The 20440-nt window shown below is 46.4% G+C and overlaps 1 protein-coding gene across 1 annotated transcript in view; it reads left to right on the top strand.

The window, feature by feature from the left end:
* The window catches only part of LOC116957306 (uncharacterized), a 205970-nt gene extending 186123 nt beyond the window's left edge, over positions 1 to 19847 (top strand). The window contains exons 8-11 of the mRNA XM_032979380.2: positions 2138 to 2239; positions 2894 to 3061; positions 17022 to 17123; positions 18574 to 19847. Coding sequence (XP_032835271.2) covers positions 2138 to 2239; positions 2894 to 3061; positions 17022 to 17123; positions 18574 to 18833 — 632 coding nt within the window. The 3' untranslated portion in view covers positions 18834 to 19847. The remainder of the gene's footprint in view (positions 1 to 2137; positions 2240 to 2893; positions 3062 to 17021; positions 17124 to 18573) is intronic.
* Positions 19848 to 20440: the final 593 nt, after the last annotated feature.

Raw genomic sequence — 20440 nt, 5'->3', positions numbered from 1 at the left:
CCCTGGCCCCGGCGCGATCCCCGGCCCGATCCCCTTCCCCCGACCAGGACGGTGGAGCCCGGGATTGCTGGCCCGGCCGACCGGCCGGATGGGACGGAGTCACTCACCTGGTTCCTGTCGGTGTTCAGCCCCGGCGGGTTCCAGCTGCCTCCAGCTCCGTGCGGCACCCCATCGCCACATGCCCCTCTCGACCACAATGGTGGCAGATCCATAGGGTGTTTTGTCAGGGTGGTTTGGCGCGGTGTTGTAGAAATGGCTGCCAGCGGCACGGCGGTCGATCGCGCCCCTGGTCTCTCTCCTCTGCCAGCCCCCGGATCGCCGTGTAGACCTCCTGCAGCGATGGCTCCGGCTCAGACGCTGGAGGTCCGTTCCCAGCTGCCACGTAGGCAGCCTGCGGCAACGGTGCAGGTTCGGCGGTTGGCGTCGCTGGTTCCGGTAGCGCCGCGGTAATGACCCGGCTGCTCCCCCCCCCACCGCGCCAGCCACTTGGCCCACGGGTAGCGCCCGGCCCATGACCTGTTCATGGGCTTGTAGGATCCGGGCGGCCCACAGCGAGGCACATTCCTCCGGTGTCACCACCGGCATTACAACGCTGGCGCGGCAAGCATAGGGGATGAGGTGCTCGACCACGAGGTTCTCGAGCACCTCGTCAGCCAGGCGAGGGAAAGCCCTCGCCATCATGAACAGCGCACCACTATAGGCTAAAGGGGACTCTCTAGCCCCCGCTGGTGGTCCTGGAACCGTCTAAAGGCGGCCTCAGCAGGGCAGTATATCACCCCCAAAGCCTCGTAGGCCGCCTGTAGCGTGGTCTTGCTGTGCTTGGGAAGGGAGGTGTAAGAGGTGAGCGCATTGTCGTCCAGGACGGATGGCAACGCTCGTAGCGCCTCTTCATCCGACCATTCGAGAGGGTGGAAGGTAGCCTCGAATCGGCGGACGAACGCCTCCCTATCACCTCCCTCGGTCACGAATTTCTCGGCGGGCCCAGCCGGTGCGTCCGTCCTGCCAACTGCTCCCCCCTTTGGGTGTTTAGCCCTGGCGGCTTTGGCTGGAGCGGCGGCGGCTGGCATGACGAGGCTGGTTCCGGCTCATCCCCGGCTGGCTGGTCAGCCTCCGGGTCCCGTGGCGCCTCCGCCCATAGTACGAGTAGAACAGGGGGTCCCGGCACCGGCGGGCACCCCATAGGGAGCCGCCGCAGTAGCTCCTGGAGTGCCCTCTCCACGCACGCCATGCAGACCTCCATGGGGTCCTCCATGGGGGTCCGGGCCCTCTGCTGCTGCTCCTGGTAGCAGACCCCCTTGTTGCCCTGGATGTGGAGGATCTCTGGCCTCTGCTCCCTCTTCTGTTGGTTTTCTTCTGCGGAGGTTCTTCCTTGTAGCCATTGTCGATCCAACCACTGCCACCAGGTGTAAAGGAGAGCCGACACAAGGTTGCAGGGGGTTCGTCTTTTATTCCTTCCGTCAGTCCACACTTGTCCCAAGCCTTCTCAATCTCGTTCCCGCCAAGATCTCCCTTACTCCCGCCCATTCTCTCTTATATCGCCTCGCTTACTCCTTCCCCTGTCACCATCCCACTCCCCCTCCTTTCGGTGGGAATCCTTCCCCTGAAATCCCTTACATATAATAATTTACTTGTGCAGCAGCTTTGCTGGTGCCTTGCTTTCGTGACTGCTGGTGGAACAAGACTCCACTTGAGGGAGCTCTTGGAAGCCCCTCGAGATTGGAGGGTGTTTATTTTACTCCCCCACATTGAATAATTGATTGGGACGAATAAATGTGCATATAGAAACCATAATCGTCCTCCCCGCTGCATGAAACTTGTGGTGGACCCCCTTTTTACTGACATGCATGCTATTGAGCTGATTTATATTTGCTGGGGTGCTGCTGTACTTTATTGTAACGATTTTTCTTATTGGTTACCCAGATCACTCACGCAAATTATACCCCCTTGCTCTCAACGAGTTCTCACTGGTTAGACAAAATAAACTTGATTACAGCGGCGATGGAGCACCGGTGCAGGGAGATTGAATGGAAGTGGTGACCTCTGGATTGTAAGTCCAGTGTGCCAACCGTTGCACCATGGCATCATCCCATGCATAAATACAATAATCCCTCACACTGTGTTTGTTTTATTTCTACAGCTGCTAGCTCGTGCTATGTTGGCAGCAATGATTTTGGACAGCAAGAAACACCGACGACTTGCGCAGCAGGAATGGATGCTTGTGTGACTTTTAAAATCACAGGTAAGTTGAAATTTTGAAAACGTCTTAACAGAGACAACCGCACATTTAATCAACAACCAATCTTAATTAACTGCTGGATGACGGCCTCTCCAAACCGGCTGCCTATCTCTGGTGATTTTGCATTACAATAATCCACCGAGCACTTGAACATGCTCAGATCATGTCGCTCCACTTGGTGAACGTGTTCCATCCCTTGGCTGCCACTCCATTGTCCTCGACCATCCCCCATCACTCCTTTTAACCCACGACTTGTCCTGGCCAAGCCCACTTGCTTTTCTAAGCAAAGAATGACGACTAGAAATTGCGCATTTAAGCGTGGAGAGATGCATTGCTTGCAATTGCACCGAGACCCAGAAAGAGGCACGTGCGTGGATTAGAGAACAGACTGCAGGTTGGAGACATTACGACACAAGTGGCCTTCGGCAGCAACAGAGGCGGTCGAGAAAAACCGAGTGACAGCCAAGGAACGAACTTGTTTGTGAGGATGTACACAGAGCAGATTGAGCGATGAGATCTGCTCACGTGCAGGGTGGATTGTTGCATAACACAACCTTGAGAGGTGGCGGTGTTTTGATGAAGAGTTCATCTGACAGTCTATAGACCTCTGCGTGCGATGACAAGAGATTGTTAAATTTCTCTTTTTTTCTATTTTAGCTGGCGCTACAACGGGCACTGGATATGCGTGCACCAGTCAACAGAACTGCCAGAATACCGCTGTGAACAAGGCCTATCTCGAAGGTCAAATGCAGCTCCTAGGTTTAACCGCAACAGCAGGAAACATGGTGTGCTGCACAGGGAACAACTGCAATCGCCAAACGTCAGGTGAGCAAAACTTTCCACGTACGGGCAGACCTCGCCAAACGCGAGGTGGTTACGTCCCTGGAAAATGTCGCTTTGCGTTAATCCTCCTTCGACAATATAATGGACTTTGTGCGAAAAATAGGATTGTATTCCTGGGGCCGATTTGATCACCCCCTCCCTCATTGTGTAACTAATTCTACACGAATTCTGAAGCGGAACCCCGACCCAACCCTCACAATTTCCACCCTTGTTATTGCATTAAAGGATGCTAAGTCTCTTCTCCATTTCTTGTGTGTGTACACTCTTTATTTGTCAATATCATCTCGATAAAAAACGCCGCCTCCATTACTCTTCACGAACTGCGGCGCTCTTGCCCAACACTCGCCCCTAAATCAGTTACTTGAACGTTAAGGAGTCGCCAACTGGACGCCTAGATGCATGCGGTAATTTGTGTTAACATTTGCGATGTGCCATTGTGCCTAAGAGTGAGTGCGTTACATCATCACAATAAAACATAACATACATTGTAATTCAATCGTTCTCAAAGTAGATTTATTCCTAACTTCCAACAGAGGCAGCACTCTCTCGGAATACTTTATGAAGCGGAGATGTGAATGTTAGCCGTGTTAAACTGCGTAGAACCAAAAACATCACATGCATGTACCGGAAAGCAGAACTCATGAGCTAAACCGTACATATATAGCCAAAGCAGTTGTTCAATCGAGCCGCGTTGGGCATGGTGTTCCTGTAATTTCAAACTCCAGACGTATGACTTTAAAGGAAAATTTACAGGTGCAGCATCTCTGCATTGTCTTGCTCACGAAACTGCTGGTGGAACGAGACTCCACTCGAGTGAGCTCTTGGGAGCCCACCGAGAGTGAAAGGTGTTTGGTTTACTGTCCCACACTGACGAATTGATTTGTAAGAAGAAATGCGAAGATCCAAACCTTACCCCACCTCTCCGCTACATGCGACTTGTTATTTGCCTCATTGTGGTGGACCCCGTTTTTCCTGACATGCGTGCTATTGAGCTGATTTATATTTGCTGGGGTGCTGCTGTACTTTATTGTAACGATTTTTCTTATTGGTTACCCAGATCACTCACGCAAATTATACCCCCTTGCTCTCAATGAGTTCTCACTGAATTTTGATTTAAAGCTTTCGTGACTGCAGTAATTCATATTCTTAGTTTTTTCGGTAAAGTCACGTTGAAGAGAAACAACAAAATAACAAAATATATATAAAACAATAAAAAATTCTCACGACGTTTCGACCATAACTCAAACGGTCATCATCAGGTGTGTCGGTTTGCATAAATTTATTTTGAAAACGGCATATTTATTTATTTATATATATATATATATATAAAAATATAACGTTTGCGTCACGCGCAACGATTGGCAGTTTGCCCAGGACTAGTCCATATATTTTTTTTGAAAAGAGGAGGGGGGAGACGAAATTTGTTTTTATGTATGCTGTCTGAAAGCCACTGTAAGCGTGAACAATCAATCAAGAACTGAAATGATTTATCAAATCTTTCCAATGATTGCTAAGATAGAATCCATCTTCTCGGTTGAAATTGTCTCTGTGCTTGTATATGTGGATAGCCTCATGAACGAATCTCTCATGGAAGCTAGATGGCTTACAAAGAACCTCCGTCTTGGAAAAGTCAATGGCATGTGAGCCCAATGCATATCCGACCAGGAACACATAAGCAGTGAACTCAAGCACGTACACCAAGCTCTTAGGGCTAATGGTTACTCCGACTATACAATCCGCAAAGCTATCACTCAAACCATGAAGAAGAACCCTCTTGAGGAGCCTTTCAAAACCATCACTTTACCCTACATTGCTGGGATCACAAAAAAGATCTCCAAAATCTTGAATAAACACAAGATCCAGGTCCGTTTCAACACATTACATAAAATCCGTGATCTGGTTCCGTCTGTAAAAGATGTGATTCCGGACATACAATACCCTGGTGTCTACAAACTAAGTTGCCTCTGTGGTAGTAGTTACATTGGAGAAACCAAACGCCATGTCTCGGACCGCATTCGTGAACATAAAGCAGACCTTAAACACGGTAGGACCAACACCTCGGCCGTAGCAGATCATTGTTCTAATTCAGTAGGCTCACATGCCATTGACTTTTCCAAGACGGAGGTTCTTTGTAAGCCATCTGGCTTCCATGAGAGATTCGTTCATGAGGCTATCCACATATACAAGCACAGAGACAATTTCAACCGAGAAGATGGATTCTATCTTAGCAATCATTGGAAAGATTTGATAAATCATTTCAGTTCTTGATTGATTGTTCACGCTTACAGTGGCTTTCAGACAGCATACATAAAAACAAATTTCGTCTCCCCCCTCCTCTTTTAAAAAAAAAAAATAGATGGACTAGTCCTGGGCAAACTGCCAATCGTTGCGCGTGACGCAAACGTTATATATATTTTTTATATATAAATAAATAAATAAATATGCCGTTTTCAAAATAAATTTATGCAAACCGACACACCTGATGATGACCGTTTGAGTTATGGTCGAAACGTCGTGAGAATTTTTTATTGTTTTATATATATTTTGTTATTTTGTTGTTTCTCTTCAACGTGACTTTACCGAAAAAACTAAGAATATGAGTTCTCACTGGTTAGACAAAATAAACTTGATTACAGCGGCGATGGAGCACCGGTGCAGGGAGATTGAATGGAACTGGTGACCTCTGGATTGCAAGTCCAGTGTGCCAACAGTTATACCATGGCATCATGTAGTTGTCTTTTTACTCCCAACATCTTCCCTACTTCCGTGATTACTTCGGCTGTGAAGTGGCTTCCTTTGTCTGAATCGATTGTTGACGGTAGGCCCCACCTACTGAATATTTGGTTGATCAGTAGGACAGCTGTCGTCTCCGCGGTGTTGTTGGGTGCTGATAAACCCTCTATCCATTTGGAGAATGCACAGGTCACAGTCAGCATGTACTCATTTCCTTTGGTTGATCGGTTGACAGGTCCTATCCAGTCGATTTGTAGGTTGGACCAAGGATAGTCTGTTCCCCTCCTCTGTAGGGGTGCCCTATGCTGTGAGGCCGTTGGCTGGTACTTACAACACACGAGGCAGTTGGACACATGGTTGTGTATGTCTTCACCCATTTTAGGCCAGTAGGCCACCTGCCGCAGCATCTGTCCTGTGTTCATCTCGCATCGGTGGCCGCTGCATGGCTAGTCGTGGGCGTGTTTTAACATTATTTCTCGATATTGTGAGGGGACTACCCATCTAGTTTTACCGTCTCTTTCGTTCGTATATACCAGTAGCCATTTCCGCATTGAGAACCTTTTGATTTGATTATGCATGGTCTCGAGCTCTTTGTTGTCGTTCAGATTGTCGGTAGTGATTGGTTTTCCTGTTGGATCATGGATGTGATCAGCTAGTGCCTTTAGTGTTTCGTCCTCTTGTTGCATTCTAACTAGGTCTTCGGAAGGCTGTGCACTGTTCAATTGGGCTCTGGTTCCAGCTTCTGCAGGGTTCTTCCTGCTTCTTGTGACCAGTCCTGTCATGACGGGGTCTTGGTTCGTCGACTCTTGTTGTCTGTCTCTTTCGGTTTGGTCTTCTAGCTTCCACGGGGTGCCTTCCAGGCTCCCTACCTTTGCTCGGGCATCTGCCTGGTCATTCCCAGTTTTCTCTTGACCAGGTATCTTGGAGTGACCTTTGACCTTCTTCCAAAATATCTTCATATCCTTGTTCTGAACCATCTTATCTATGGCCCCGAACAGTTCTCAATGGTGAACTGGTTTATTCCTATGGTTTTCATATCGTTTTTTTTTTCCATATGGGTAGGTGGTGCAGGAAGCTGTGCTGTACGTAGTTGGAATCGGTGTACACCACCATGGTCTGTATTTGGTTATCAGATGCCATTTGGACAGCGATGTGTACCCTGACCAACTCTGCATACTGGTTTGATTTTGATCCCAGCTGAAACCCTCCTTGAATCCCTGTGAGTGGGCCAGTTTTCCAAATGACTCCTGATCCAGCGTGGAGTTTGTTCTCCTTCGTTTTGGAGCATCCATAGATGTACACCATTGGTAGGTCGGCACATGTCTCCTTTCTGAAGGGCAGGTGCCTGTTGTCCTCTGGAGGTATCTTTTCGGCCCCTGCTTCTACGCTGTCTAGGGTGCAATCATGTAAATCGGCAAGACCTTGGGCCATTGGACTTTTCTTGTTTTTTGCGTATTTCACGTGATTGGTAGGCCTTGGAGTGTCAGTGCCCAACTGGCTATTCGGCTGCTGGTTACACGGCCTTCTCAAATCTTCTTACTGTTGAGGTACGCCAAGGATTCATGATTCGTTTCTAGGATGATTTTCTCTCCGTTCAACAAGTTTCGAAAATGTTGTATAGCCCAGATGTTCCCAAATATTGCCTTCTCACACTCGGAGAACTTCGTCTCCACTCCCCGGAGGGCTTTGCTGGCGTAGGCAATAACTCGTTTCTCTGCTTCCTGTATCTGGTACAGTACCGAGCTGATACTATGATCTGAGTATGCTGTTTCTAGGTATTATTTTTTTCCTTTCTCTGGATATGCTAGGCAGGATGCCCCTGTGATCTGTCGTTTTAATTCTTCCACTGTGGCTTCCTGTTCCTGTCCCCATTCCCATGGTTCGTCTTTTTGTAGTAGTTTGACTAAGGGTCGAGCGATCCCTGCATAGTCATCCACGAACTGTCGAAGGTAGTTGCAAATCCCTAAAGCTCAGAAGGGTCGTGACTGTGCTGGGCGATTTGAGTGCGAGGAGGGCTTCAAGTCTTTTCGTTTAGGGTAACATTCCCTCAGTGCCGATCTGGAGCCCGAGGTAGTCCACCCTTTTTCGTGCCCACTGTTCCTTTTGTATTGATATCTTTGCGCCTGCTTCTTTTAACTGCTCGAGGGTATGCTGGAGGCTCTCGAGGTGTTCTTCCCATGAGGAATCTTTGACCAGTATGTCGTCGACATAGATGATGGTACCTCGCTCTTTTGTGTCACCCATTGCCTTGTGTAGGAATATGTTAAAGTCTGCAGGTGAGTTTGAGTATACTATATCCCGTTGAATATAAATGCCAACTTGTATTGATCCGCTTCTTTCACGGGCATGGTCCAGAAGCCATTTGATAGGTCCATTGTGGTGAGTATTTTTGTGCCTTTCATTTGGTTGAGATTCTGATCGATTTCTGCCATTGGCCATCGAGATAGGGGAACCGTTTTGTTGAGTTGCCTATAGTCGATGGTGAGTCGCCACTTGCCCGTGGGTTTTAGAACAGGCCAAATTGGTGAGTTGTAGGTTGAGTTGCATTTCCGAATGATATTCTTTTTGAGTAGGTTTCCCAAGGTTTCTTGGATTGATTCATAAGCGGCCAGTGGAATCTTGTATTGTTTTACGTATACTGCTGGTGCTCCCTCCAGTGTGGGAATAGATACCACATGTAGGTCGGTTTTGCCGCAATCATAGGAGTCTTCTGAGAACAGGAAGTGGTATTTCTGGAGCTGTTGTCGGAGCTTGTTTCGTTGAGTGTCATTCTTAAGGGTGTCTGCCGCTTCAATTTGTTGTTCCATTTGTTTTTCTATTGTGGAGACTCTTTTCCCTTGGTCTGGGTCTAAGGCTTCCGTAATTCCTGGTTGCTCAGTTTCATGTTTCCTTTGTGTTAAATCGGCTGAATTACCTTTGCCTCACCCGAGGGGAATATGCTTCCGGCCTTGGGTTCTCCTTCACCCGTCCCCTGTTCACCTGTTTGGCCACTAGTGGGCGGTATGTACTCCATGAGGGGACAGTCTTTGGGAACTACTGGTTGTAGGTCGGTTTCCTCAAGGTCCTTTCCCAGTCTGTTGGTCAGTAGTTGAGTGGTCCATATTCCTGCTGGACGCTTGGTTTCGTTCTTGATTGTCTGTGACAGGTGGTTGAGTTCTTGTGTTATCATTTGAATTCCCGTAGAGTCTAACTTCTTTATCTTCTGGATCCTTATGCTGCTCCGGCATTGACTGTGCCCATATTTGTCGGGATTCAAGGCTCATAATGGGTTTAAGGCGATTCAGTAGTTCGATCTCAATGATCAGCTCTTTTCCTGGGTTCTGTACGACATATAGTGGATGGCTCATGTTGATTTCGTTGAACGTGAGCTTCATCATGACCTTGCCCAATGGTCGCATGTGGGTCTCTTCGCATCCTGAGTAGGTGAGCCTACTTGGCATCATCTGTAATGTTTCATTCTTCCTCTGGAGGGCAGTCTGGAGTTCATCAAATAGGTCGCTGGATATCATGGATATTTCTGCTCCCGTATCACAAAGGCCCTGGCTGGTCAGGGTGTCTTGCAGTATTATTTCCACGTGGACTCGTCCAACCGGTCCTATGGGAATTAATTCCCCCAGATGGTACCCTTTACCCTCTGGTACCACTTCGGTGACTGCTTTGGGGATTCTCGAGTTTCTTTTGTTCACTTGGGCTATCCTTGCGTTGGGTGCATCCTCTTCCTGTGTGTGTTCTGTTGGTATTCTTGCCTTTGCTGTTTGCTTGGGAGTCTTCATATTCTCTTGGTGTTCTCTTTCCATCAGAATGTAGTGAGCGTATCGACTCCTGTTGGCTGATTGTGGTCTATGCCCTATTGCTAGCGGAGGTGGCAGTGGGAGACGATATGGTGATTGGTTCGGTGGGCGTCGGCCTTCGCGGGGTAGGTATGGCCCGTCACTCGCTCTCCCTCCTCCATAGTTCCAAGATCCGCCCTCCTCTGTATTCCAGGGCTGTGGCGGCTGTGAGTGCCAAGTTTCTCTGGCCTCGCTTCTCTCTGGGGGTTTCATGTCCGTTCCGTGTGGTGCTGTTATTATTTCCTGGAAATTCGCTTCCCTCCAGATTGAGACGTTCTCTGTCTTTGGTGATGTGTGTTTTGGCTATGCTAGTGGTTCTCCATCCGTTCACCCAGGCCGTGTGGGCCTTGCTTTCAATCTGGCGTAAGGAGGCAATCTCGGGGTCTAGCATCATTCCTACTATTCTCATTATTTCATGTCTTAGTGATTGAAAGAACATAACTTTTAATATTTCCCCTTCTTCCTGGGCGTTGTCCACGTCACCTGCGTAATATGCTCTCTTGAGGCATAGGATATAATCTCGTGGGTCTTCGTCTGCACACTGAGTCATCAATTTTGCTGCGTGCAATCCTTCGGATAGTGTGGAGTATTCCCCAAACCTCTTAACTACTGCTCGGCTCAATTGTTTGAAATCACTCTTGACCCTATTTAGCAGGGACGTTATCCATGGTCTGGCGGATTCATGTAGGCTCCTTGATAATAAACACGCCTTTTCTGCTGATTTACCCAGACCCCGGATCTTAGCCTCCTGTCCTACTGTAGCTATGTGGTTATGCATATCCTTGTTTTTATTGTGTGGATCGAAATAAGGAACCCTCACGAGCGCTTTGTCCATTAGTTTGAGGGTTTTACTGTCAAAGGTGTGTTGTTCGTCGTCAGTGGCGTCTGTTCCTGAAGAGCGCTCACTCGAGCTGTCCCTGCCTTCGCTATCACTACCGTCATGTTTCCCGTGTCTGTGTCGTGATCTCCCTCTGTCCGAGGATTCGTATCTGTCCCGTGGCTTGTGTCCCTTGTTTTTCGCATGCGAGTCTTGTGATTCGTGCTTGTGGGTTGGTGTGCATGACCTCTTTGAACGGTGTCTATGTGGTGAGTGTTTTTGTCCTTGACCTTCACGCCGTCTACTACGTGTGTGTGGTGCCTGCTGGGTGATGTGCTGTGGTTTATGTTTTGTCTCGTGCTTCATGGTTGTCGGGATTCCTGTGTTTGTCATCTGTGGTGCGGGGTGGTTTTGCGTTGGTGACTACGTGTCGTGCGTCGCTCTGGTGAGTTGTCCCTTTTACCCGTGCCATGTTGGTAATGTTTTCGCGAGGTGCGTTCCTCTGGTGAGCTGTCTGAGCTATCTGCATCTGCTTGGTCATGTTTGCGTGATGTGCGCCTCTCTGGAGAGTGATCCCTGCCATAGGTTCCACGTCGGTCGTGCTTGCGTGAGGTGCGTTTTCCAAGTGAGCTGTCTCTGTCATCTGCATCATGTCGGTCGTACTTGGGTAGCGTGCGTCTTTCTGGTGAGCTGTCTGAGCTATCTGTATCTGATTGGTCATGTTTTGTGAGGTGCGCCTCTCTGGAGAGTAATCCCTGCCGTAGGTTCCACGTCGGTCGTGCTTGCGTGGAATGTGTCATCTGCATGATGTCAGTCGTACTTGCGTAGCGTGCGTCTTTCTGGTGAGTTGTCTATGTGCCGCTCGTTCTGCCCTAGCTCCGCTGATGCTATTTGTAATGAGTATCCTGACAATTTTATTTTGGGTTTTGGTCTCTCTCTAACCTCGAGGTGGTCAGCCTCATGTTTACCTATTTTTATCCGTATTTCTCCTTCCCTCCCCTCGAGTTGCGAGGGGGTTTCTTGGTCAAAATTGCTTTGCATGGTAGCCATACTTTTTGGGGGATCTGGCCCTGGGCTACGTCCGCATGGCTCAAAGTTTGGTAAACTGTTGCTCCCGTATGTGTTATGTGTATCAACGAACGTCTGGGGGTTCCGCTGGTGCAATTAGCGCCGATTCTTTCTCTCTAATGAGAGTGCGCAGTTGCTCTACCTCCTCCATTAGGGACAGTTTATCCTCTCTTTCCCTTTCAAATTTTTCCTCATTCCATAATCTTTTTCTGTCTGTCTGTGTGAGGAGATATGAGTCTAACCTCACTATTTCTGCAACTTTTACGTCACGTTTGGCTTTGCTACATTTCATCACGTCCTTAAGTAGTTTCCCTCTGTGTCTTAACATCTTCTATATGTCTCCCCTCCCATATGTCTCTCTGCTCTGTCTGCTCTGTCTGCTCTCTAGCAGTCCGTCGAGTACGTTTTAACACATATTCACGATATTGTTTTTCCATAGATTCCATCTCCTCCTCGGAAGTCCACTCTGTATCGATGTTATGTGTTAGGGTGTCTTGCTCAGAATGTTGCGGGTCATGTGCCATCTCTATTATGTAGTGCAGTTAATAGACTTAAGAGTGTATCTTAATTCTAACATCTCATGTGCAGCGTGAGTTACTTTGGAATTTCACCTCAGAGCGCGTATAAAAACTTTGTATCACAGGATGTGTTGGTTCAACTCGAGCAAATAATCTTACTCCAACTGTCTTTGTTATACACTGCTACCCTGGTATTTCCTTCAGAGTGCGTTTTTTTGTTTGTTTTACACCCGTTACAGTCACAGGGCAATGTTAGTTCACAACACCTCGGTTAACACAACAGTGATTCGTTCCTCAATTTAAGCATAAACTGTCTGTGAGAGATCATGGACGAGCCCCCACTTTGTTGTATATGTGGTGTGTGAAAATTTGATGAAAATAATGAAAATTAAATGAAATTTGAAATCTGCATGATTTATCTGAAATTATGTTAATTTGCGTAATTATGTGTATAATTATGCTAATTCGGGAGCTAATCGTATTAATTTGTGAGTGGGTGTGGTTATGTTAATGATAACCTTTATGATAATCAGGCCCCGCCTCGTTGACGATAATGCAATCAATCGTATGCGGTTATGCTAGTGTCAACTCGGCTTCGTTGTCTCCCCTCGTATTATCGATCAGTGTAATGCAATTATTCTCGCTTTAACGTTTATTGAGTGGATTAGTGTGTTTATCTTTTAGGTCCCCAGGTTCATATCTCGTCGCAGGATACAGTCCTTATGCAAAAATTATAGGAAAGAATCACACGACCACTTCTGCATTAATCAATTTATTTTCTAATTAAACCTTAACTCTAATATAGTAAAATTTCGATTTAACGCTTTCGTGACTGCAATGATTCATCTTCTTTGGTTCTTTCGGTAAAGTCACGCAGAATGATAATAAAATAATAAATTGATAAAATAAAATAACACAATAATATTCTCACGACGTTTCGGCCACAACACAAGCGGCCTTGTGTTGTGGCCGAAACGTCGTGAGAATATTATTGTGTTATTTTATTTTATCAATTTATTATTTTATTATCATTCTGCGTGACTTTACCGAAAGAACCAAAGAAGGTCTAATATAGTATGTGAACTCTCAATCTCGGAACTTCAACACGGTATCAATACAGTATCATCACGACAGTGTGGTTTCACTTTGATATTTCCCCCCCGCATAACGCAATTGTTGTTAGCGAGAGAGTCATTAAAACATGCTTGCAAGCTATTCTAACAAAAACCTTAACTTTATAATAAATGATTATACTTGAATTGTTCACGCAGTACCGCACTCCTTATTGATCACATGCAACCCTTATCACTTTGGTAGCACATTGGGTCATGGAACAGTTGAGCATTCTGTAGAGTACGCGAGTACATGCAGCGATTGTAAACGAAAGGTACTTTAAAGATTATACGGCGATATTCATACGAAAAAGATAATCAAAAACAGTTATTATTCTCAAAGGCACAAATCTCAATAGATCCATCGGCAAGATTATATGACTATAGAAATGGCTTGTAGTAAGGGCAGGCGATGGGGTGCGCTTTTTCCCCCAAGATCTTTATCTTATACCAAGTTTAATTAATTGTGGACCAGATCGCCTGATAAGGATCTGGTTGGACACATCATTCCCCACGTGAGCGTGGCTCTGCGGAAGAAGGTGTCAAGAATCATTTCGTATTGATGGATCTGTTGGGAATTTATGCGATTAAGAGTACAGCCCACTAAATATTAAGGAGGAAATGATTAAACTTGTAAAACGACAAACTATTATCACCCGATCTGTAGCGATGCCTTCACGTTTAGATGCTTCTCGTTTTGGGATTGTCCTTGTTCCTGATATAAGTTATTTTGAATAGTCAGTGTTCGGAGTTGATTCTTTACGTCAAAACAGACGCCTGGTTGTCGTGTGGTGAGGGGGCGGTGCGCATCATACGTATCAGTCGATTTATCTGTCACCGTGGTGAACTGGTTCAGATGACCAGTTGACACGCTGTTGCAGTTGCGGAACTCGGTCGGTAGATGGCACCCACAGCTCGCTCGCAGCATGCACGGTGGTGTTGAGTGACCCGGTTGCGCAATCAGCGCTGGCAATGCACGTTCGTAGCCTCGTCGCTAAACAGCGACCCTCGCCACCCCGGCGGGTGGCAGAGACCACCGCGTCGGCAGAGGCCGACCCACGCAGGGGCGAGTTAAGCTGTCAAGTGGGTCTTGCCCGCCTGCAGATGAGATGGGGAGCCGAGCTCTGTTAATAGCTCAGCTTATTGAAGAATATATTGAGTACATTTATTATATTGATGTAATTTAGACTTAGGTTTTTTCACATCGGTTTAGTATATGATAGTCGAGTTGTTGAGTTGTTGCAGCCCCTTTGGCGTCCATGTACTGGGTTCCTCTGTGGATGTGTGGGCTTTGACTTTGGCATAGCTATTTCTGTGACCAGTCACGAGCTAATCCCTCAGTTATTTCAATGCTAAATTCTCCTGTTTGATTTATACTAGGTGCCTCTGTGGATGTGTAGGCTTTGACTTTAACATAGCCATTTCTGTGACCAGTCACAAGCTAATCACTCAGTTATTTAAAGGTTCAATTCTCCTGTTTGATTTGTACTAGGTGCCTCTGTGGATGCGTAGGCTTTGACTTTAACATAGCCATTTCTGTGACCAGTCACAAGCTAATCACTCAGTTATTTCAATGCTAAATTCTCCTGTTTGATTTGTACTAGGTGCCTCTGTGGATGTGTAGGCTTTGACTTTAACATAGCCATTTCTGTGACCAGTCACAAGCTAATCACGCAGCTATTTCAATGCTAAATTATCCGAACCAAACATTAAACTAATTTTCAATGGTACAGTATATTTTTTCAAGTAGTGGTATCCCAAACTTTCGCAGCAGCTTAAATTCCCTTTTCACACCATCAATATGTAAACTCCCCCTCCCCCCCTCGCCGGTCTGCACATGTTCACCCCCTCTACACCGTTCATCATGCTAAGTCCGCTAATTAAATGCTAATTTTTATGCTAATTCCTTTGTCAAGGCGCTCTGTTTCTTCTCACACAGCTTAAAGGTCGTGGTCTGAGCTTGGCTGTGTTCGCTCCAGCGCTGTCCTCGAAACAGTCTCGTCCCTTCACCTGATGAGGGCCACTTGTGTTGTGGCCAAAACGTCGTGAGAATTTTATTGTTATTTTATTTTATTATTTTATTCTCATTCTACGTGACTTTACTGAAAGAACCAAAGAAGATGAATCCTTGCAGTCACGAAAGCTTTAAATAGAGCTCCGGTGAGTTGAGCCCCGATGGGCCGGCTCCAGTGAGCCGCCCAAACTCAGCTGAGTTCCGGAACTGACTTCCAATGTTGTAGCGTTCTCTTTTATGCCAAAAATCCCTTCACTTGGACCCTCCCCACAAGGCGGAGCTTCTTCCAATTTTTGCCATGTCATGATCTGTCCGTATGTGTGTGTCTGTACGTGTGTCAGTGTGTGTCCTTGTGTGCGTCATTTACAGCATATTCTGTTGTCCTCCTCTTTCCATAAAACACCAAAAAGTAAAACAGACATTACAAATGTCTCGAAGGAGGCGTCTCGCTGTCTGCCTCTGTCTGCCGGTGCGAGAGGGAGGGCAAGCTTCCCTCCCTGCATCATGTCCCCGACACACGAGGGAATGGTTAAAAAGTTTTAGGTTAACATTTCAATTCACCACCATTCCACAGTTATGATTTGGTATGTAACCCAAGGTCTGTGTCAGCTTTCCGTTGTGGTGTTTGACTCATGTCAAGGGAAGGTGTTTTCCCAAGCGTATACACACTCCTACCCTGCGCTGTGGGGAGACAAAGACGGCCGGGATCTCTTTCTCTCTCTGACCCTGGGTTTAACATCGCTTAAGTCATGTAATTTATGTTTAACAAGGTTGTGTCAGCGGAGTATAGTTTACGATGAATAGTGCCAACATGAATGTTATGTATGAAATAATGTATTGTGAATTTTTGTTTATTAACTTTGCCTGGTGTTTTCGCTGACATGCTGGCACTCCAAGCATCTCTTCCCCCCGCCTTTATTTCTGCTCGCGTGGGGGTCCGCCACCCTTTGCCCCCACTCTCCTTACCTGCCCGTTGTTGCCAGGCTCTTTAGTTCACGTTGCAGTTTTGCTGTGCGCTTGTTTTTTTTCCTCTCTAACCTTATATTAACTCTGCTTATTATTAGCTTATATCTGGAGGTTAGAGCATTCATTTTGACTTAGGAAAATTCTGATTGTCATATGCTTCGGGTCAAGTTGTATAGAAATTATTAAAACATGGAAATAACATTTCATATTGAATTAATAGATGGGTGATGGTTCAATGATGTAGCTTGTGGCCTGGTTGCCAATTGGAGTGAGCGTTAGGGTCGATAATTTAGCCTATTCCTGTTGTTGAATTTCGAACTTAACGTTACTTTAATAGTAATGCAGGATAAATGGTTGGCTGTTTGGCTTGGCTGTCTGCAGCTAGCGCAAACTCTCAGTGACCCTGGCTTTGTGTTTACGTCAGTCTCTTGCAATTCGCTGCTCTGCACTCTGTCTGTTCCTTTGACCCTGGGAGTTTGTAACTGTTAAAATCGTGTCAGTAGGTCATGGTAAATGGCTTTTCATGACCTCCACATACCATGCTGAGGGCCTGGGTTGGTGTTGTTTTTATTCATTTTTTTTAAACAATAGAAATATGTGTCTATGTATCGGAAAATTACTTGTTAATATTAAGATGGAAAATGGGCCTATATACAACACCATGTATAAATACAATAATCCCTCACACTGTGATTTAAAGCTTTCGTGACTGCAGTGATTCATATTCTTGGCTCTTTCGGTAAAGTCACGTTGAAGGGAAACAATAAAATATATTATTTAAAAATTCTCACGACGTTTCGACTGCAACACAAGCAGTCATCCATGACGTGACTTTACCGAAGAACCAAGAATATACCCTCACACTGTTTGTTTTATTTCTACAGCTGCTAGCTCGTGCTATTTCGGCAGCAATGAGTTTGGACTGCCAGAAACACCGAAGACTTGCCAAGCAGGAATGGATGCTTGTGTCACTTTTAAAATCACAGGTAAGTTTATTCTTGATTTGAAGCTTTCGTGACTGCAGGAATCCATACTCTTTGGTCCTTTCGGTAAAGTCACGTAGGTATAAAATAAAATCAATCATGACATTTCGGGCGCAACACAAGCGTCCATAATCAGGTGGGAAAGCATGGTCTGCTGCTGAGGCAGACTGTTTTAAAAGGTTTGAAATGGGTGTAGCTCAAGGGTCATAAAGAAGTGGCCGCTCTCCTATCTTACACTTACCTGCAAATGTATCACATTAACATCACTAGCCCCGGCCACTACTTTGTTACCCTTGAGCTCCACCCATTTCAAACCTTTTAAAACAGTCTTCCTCAGCAGCAGACCATGCTTTTCCACCTGATTATGGATGCTTGTGTAGTGCCCGAAACGTCGTGATTTATTTTATTTTATAACTACGTGACTTTACCGACAGAACCAAAGAGTATAGGTAAGTTTATATTTTAAAAACGTCTTAACAGAGACAACCGCACATTTAATCAACAACCAATATTAATCAGCTGCTGGATGATGGCCTCTCCAAACCGGCTGCCTATCTCTGGTGATTTTACGTTACAATAATCTACCGAGCGCCTGAACATGCTCAGATCATGTCGCTCCACTTGGTGAACGCGTTCCATCTCTTGGCTGCCACTCCATTGTCCTCGACCATCGCCCATCACTCCTTTAAAACCACCACGTGTCCTGGCCAAGCCCACTTGCTTTTCTAAGCAAAGAATGACGACTAGAAATTATGCATTTAAGCGTGGAGAGATGCATTGCTTGCAATTGCACCGTGACTCAGAAAGAGGCAGGTTAGAGACATGGGGACACAAGTGGCCTTGAGCAGCAACAGAGAAGCTGGGCGGCGGTCGAGAAAAACCGAGTGGCAGCCAAGGAACGAACTTGTCTGTGAGGATGTACACAGAGCAGACGAAGCGATGAGATCTGCTCACGTGTAGGGTGGATTGTTGCATAACATGACCTTGAGAGGTGGCGGTGTTTTGATGAAGCGTTCGTCTGACAGTCAATAGACCTCCGCGGGTGATGACAAGATATTTACTTAAATGTCTCTTTTTTACGCGCTTTGATTGAACTCACTCCTCTGTCTGTTGTATCCTCAAATCTTGTAACTCAATTTTTACCCACTTCCCAATGTAGTATCGACTGCAAACTTGGTATACTTATGTCAAACTGATGACAATACTATATTCTATCATAAAAAATAAAAATATATATTTTAAAACATTACTTTTTATTATGTTATTTTCGGCTTGAGTCTAATTGTCCACGGTCAACTAACGTTGGCTGAAAATCATCACGGTCCCTTACGTTATGGCAAGCTTCGGGGCCACTTCCTGGAGTCGTGGAGTTCTTCCATTGCTAGTACGGTACATTTCATTAAAGCGTGTTTAAAAAAAACGTTTTTATTAATATTACTTATTTCTATTTTAGAAGGCACTAAGACAGGCACCGGATATGCGTGCACCAGTCAACAGAACTGCCAGAATGCTGCTGTGAACAAGGACTATCTGGAATATCAAATGAAGCTCCTGGGTTTAACCGCAACAGCAGGAAACATGGTGTGCTGCACAGGGAACAACTGCAATCGTGCGGGGGCCGCTGCTGCAGCTCACAGGATTGTGGTCTCAATGTCATCGTCACCCCATCTCTTTTTCCCCGTCTCAGTCCTCCTCTCACGCTTCTTTGCCTAAATCCTAGGGATTGCTGGGAGCAGAAACGGGAGGAGAAATGTAAGAAATGACGTAAATATAAGAATACGTTTTACTCTATGTTGCAATATAAAAGGTGTTAAGATGTTAAAAGACCAAACTAAAACTTTTTGCAAGGAATCATTTCTGCATTAACCACATATACTTGTGGTGAACATGCAAAAAATAAACAGTACATGCTCTGATACTCTGATAGTATATGATGCATTGTCTTTGAAACTGATTGGTCCACACCAGAGTCAACTTTATTTAGAGCCTAGTCTCAAACAGTGTTGGATCAGAGGACGCCAAAAGGCGCTCACAAAGACAATGCCACTGTCAGAACTATCAGAGCTTTGGGTGAGCAGCATCTTGTCTCCGATCTCGTCTCTCATCTTGTCTCCGTCTTGTCTCCCATTTTTCTTCCATCTGATATCCGTCTTGTCTCCAGTCTCGTTTCCCATCTCATATCTGTCTTGTCTCCCATCTAATTTCCCGTCTTGTCTACCGTCTTTTCTCCCAAGCAACCCTTCGTGGGTCACAGGTCACGTGGTGTCCCCAGCCTCCAGTGAGGAGGCGAAGAGGTTCAGTCCTCGCACAGTAACCCACACTGTACACAGATACTGTACTATACAGTGTTGCACACTACATCAATTGATTTCGTTCCCTGCACTTCTTGTACAAGCTATACTCAACAATGTAACATTTCATATTTTACATTCAGAATACGTCCAGTTTAATGTGTTGAGGTTGATGTAGGGGAACATAATACAACGGTGGGGGAGTGTCGTATCCTGGCTTTCCCATTTGAGTTTGCGGATCACGCATTTTTCCGTTCGTGGCTATTTCCCCCCCAAAAACAATGTAACCCCGAGCCACGATGGGCAAATGGTTTACTGTGTACATGTGTTGTGGAGTAAATGATGACTCGGAGGCAAATCTTCATGTTAGGGCTTGCGCCAGTTTCTTTAAGGGCTTACGCCAGTTGCTTTATTAAAGACCTCTCTTTGCACACGACTCCGTGTACTGTACACTCACTGCCTACACTCCACACCCCAGAGAAAAGGTACTGGGGATTCCCTAGCACACCCGTAGGCTACCCTAGCCTGGTGCCAATTTCCCCCTACCCCGGGATCCCATCGCTCCTCCAGGGGAAAAGTACTGGAGAAGTCCCTAGCACCCACAGGCTACCCTAGCCTGGTGTCAATTTCCCTATAACCTGGGTCCCGACTGTGCAATACACGTTCCCGGATTCTCCAGATGACCCTGAACCCGTGACGGGTTCCGGCTTAAATCCCCCAGGGGGACATGATGTCACCGTCCCGCCCCCTGTGCATAACGTCACCATTCGTGACGTCATCATACCAGAGGGCGAGCGTGACATGACGTCACTAACTCCTACACTGCATCACCCCCCCCTGTGAAAAAAAAACAGCCGACCCGGCTGCAACCATTACAAGAGCAGACCCCGGCAAACCCGAATGGGAAGACAACTCCCCACACGGGACACCGGAACGTGTCCAACGAAGGCAGGGGACGAAGAAACGGCCCGTCTGGCCATCACCGTATCCGCACGCCCCGCGAGCGTGTGCGTGATGCCGGCCGGCTCT

The sequence above is a fragment of the Petromyzon marinus genome, chromosome 72 (genome assembly GCF_048934315.1).
Source record: "Petromyzon marinus isolate PM22_M1 ecotype Great Lakes invasive population chromosome 72, UKy_Petmar_22M1.pri1.0, whole genome shotgun sequence".
Classification (NCBI taxonomy): Eukaryota; Metazoa; Chordata; class Hyperoartia; order Petromyzontiformes; family Petromyzontidae; genus Petromyzon; species Petromyzon marinus.
The sequence above is the reverse complement of the archived record's forward strand: the minus strand, read 5'-3'. Positions and strand labels throughout refer to the sequence as shown.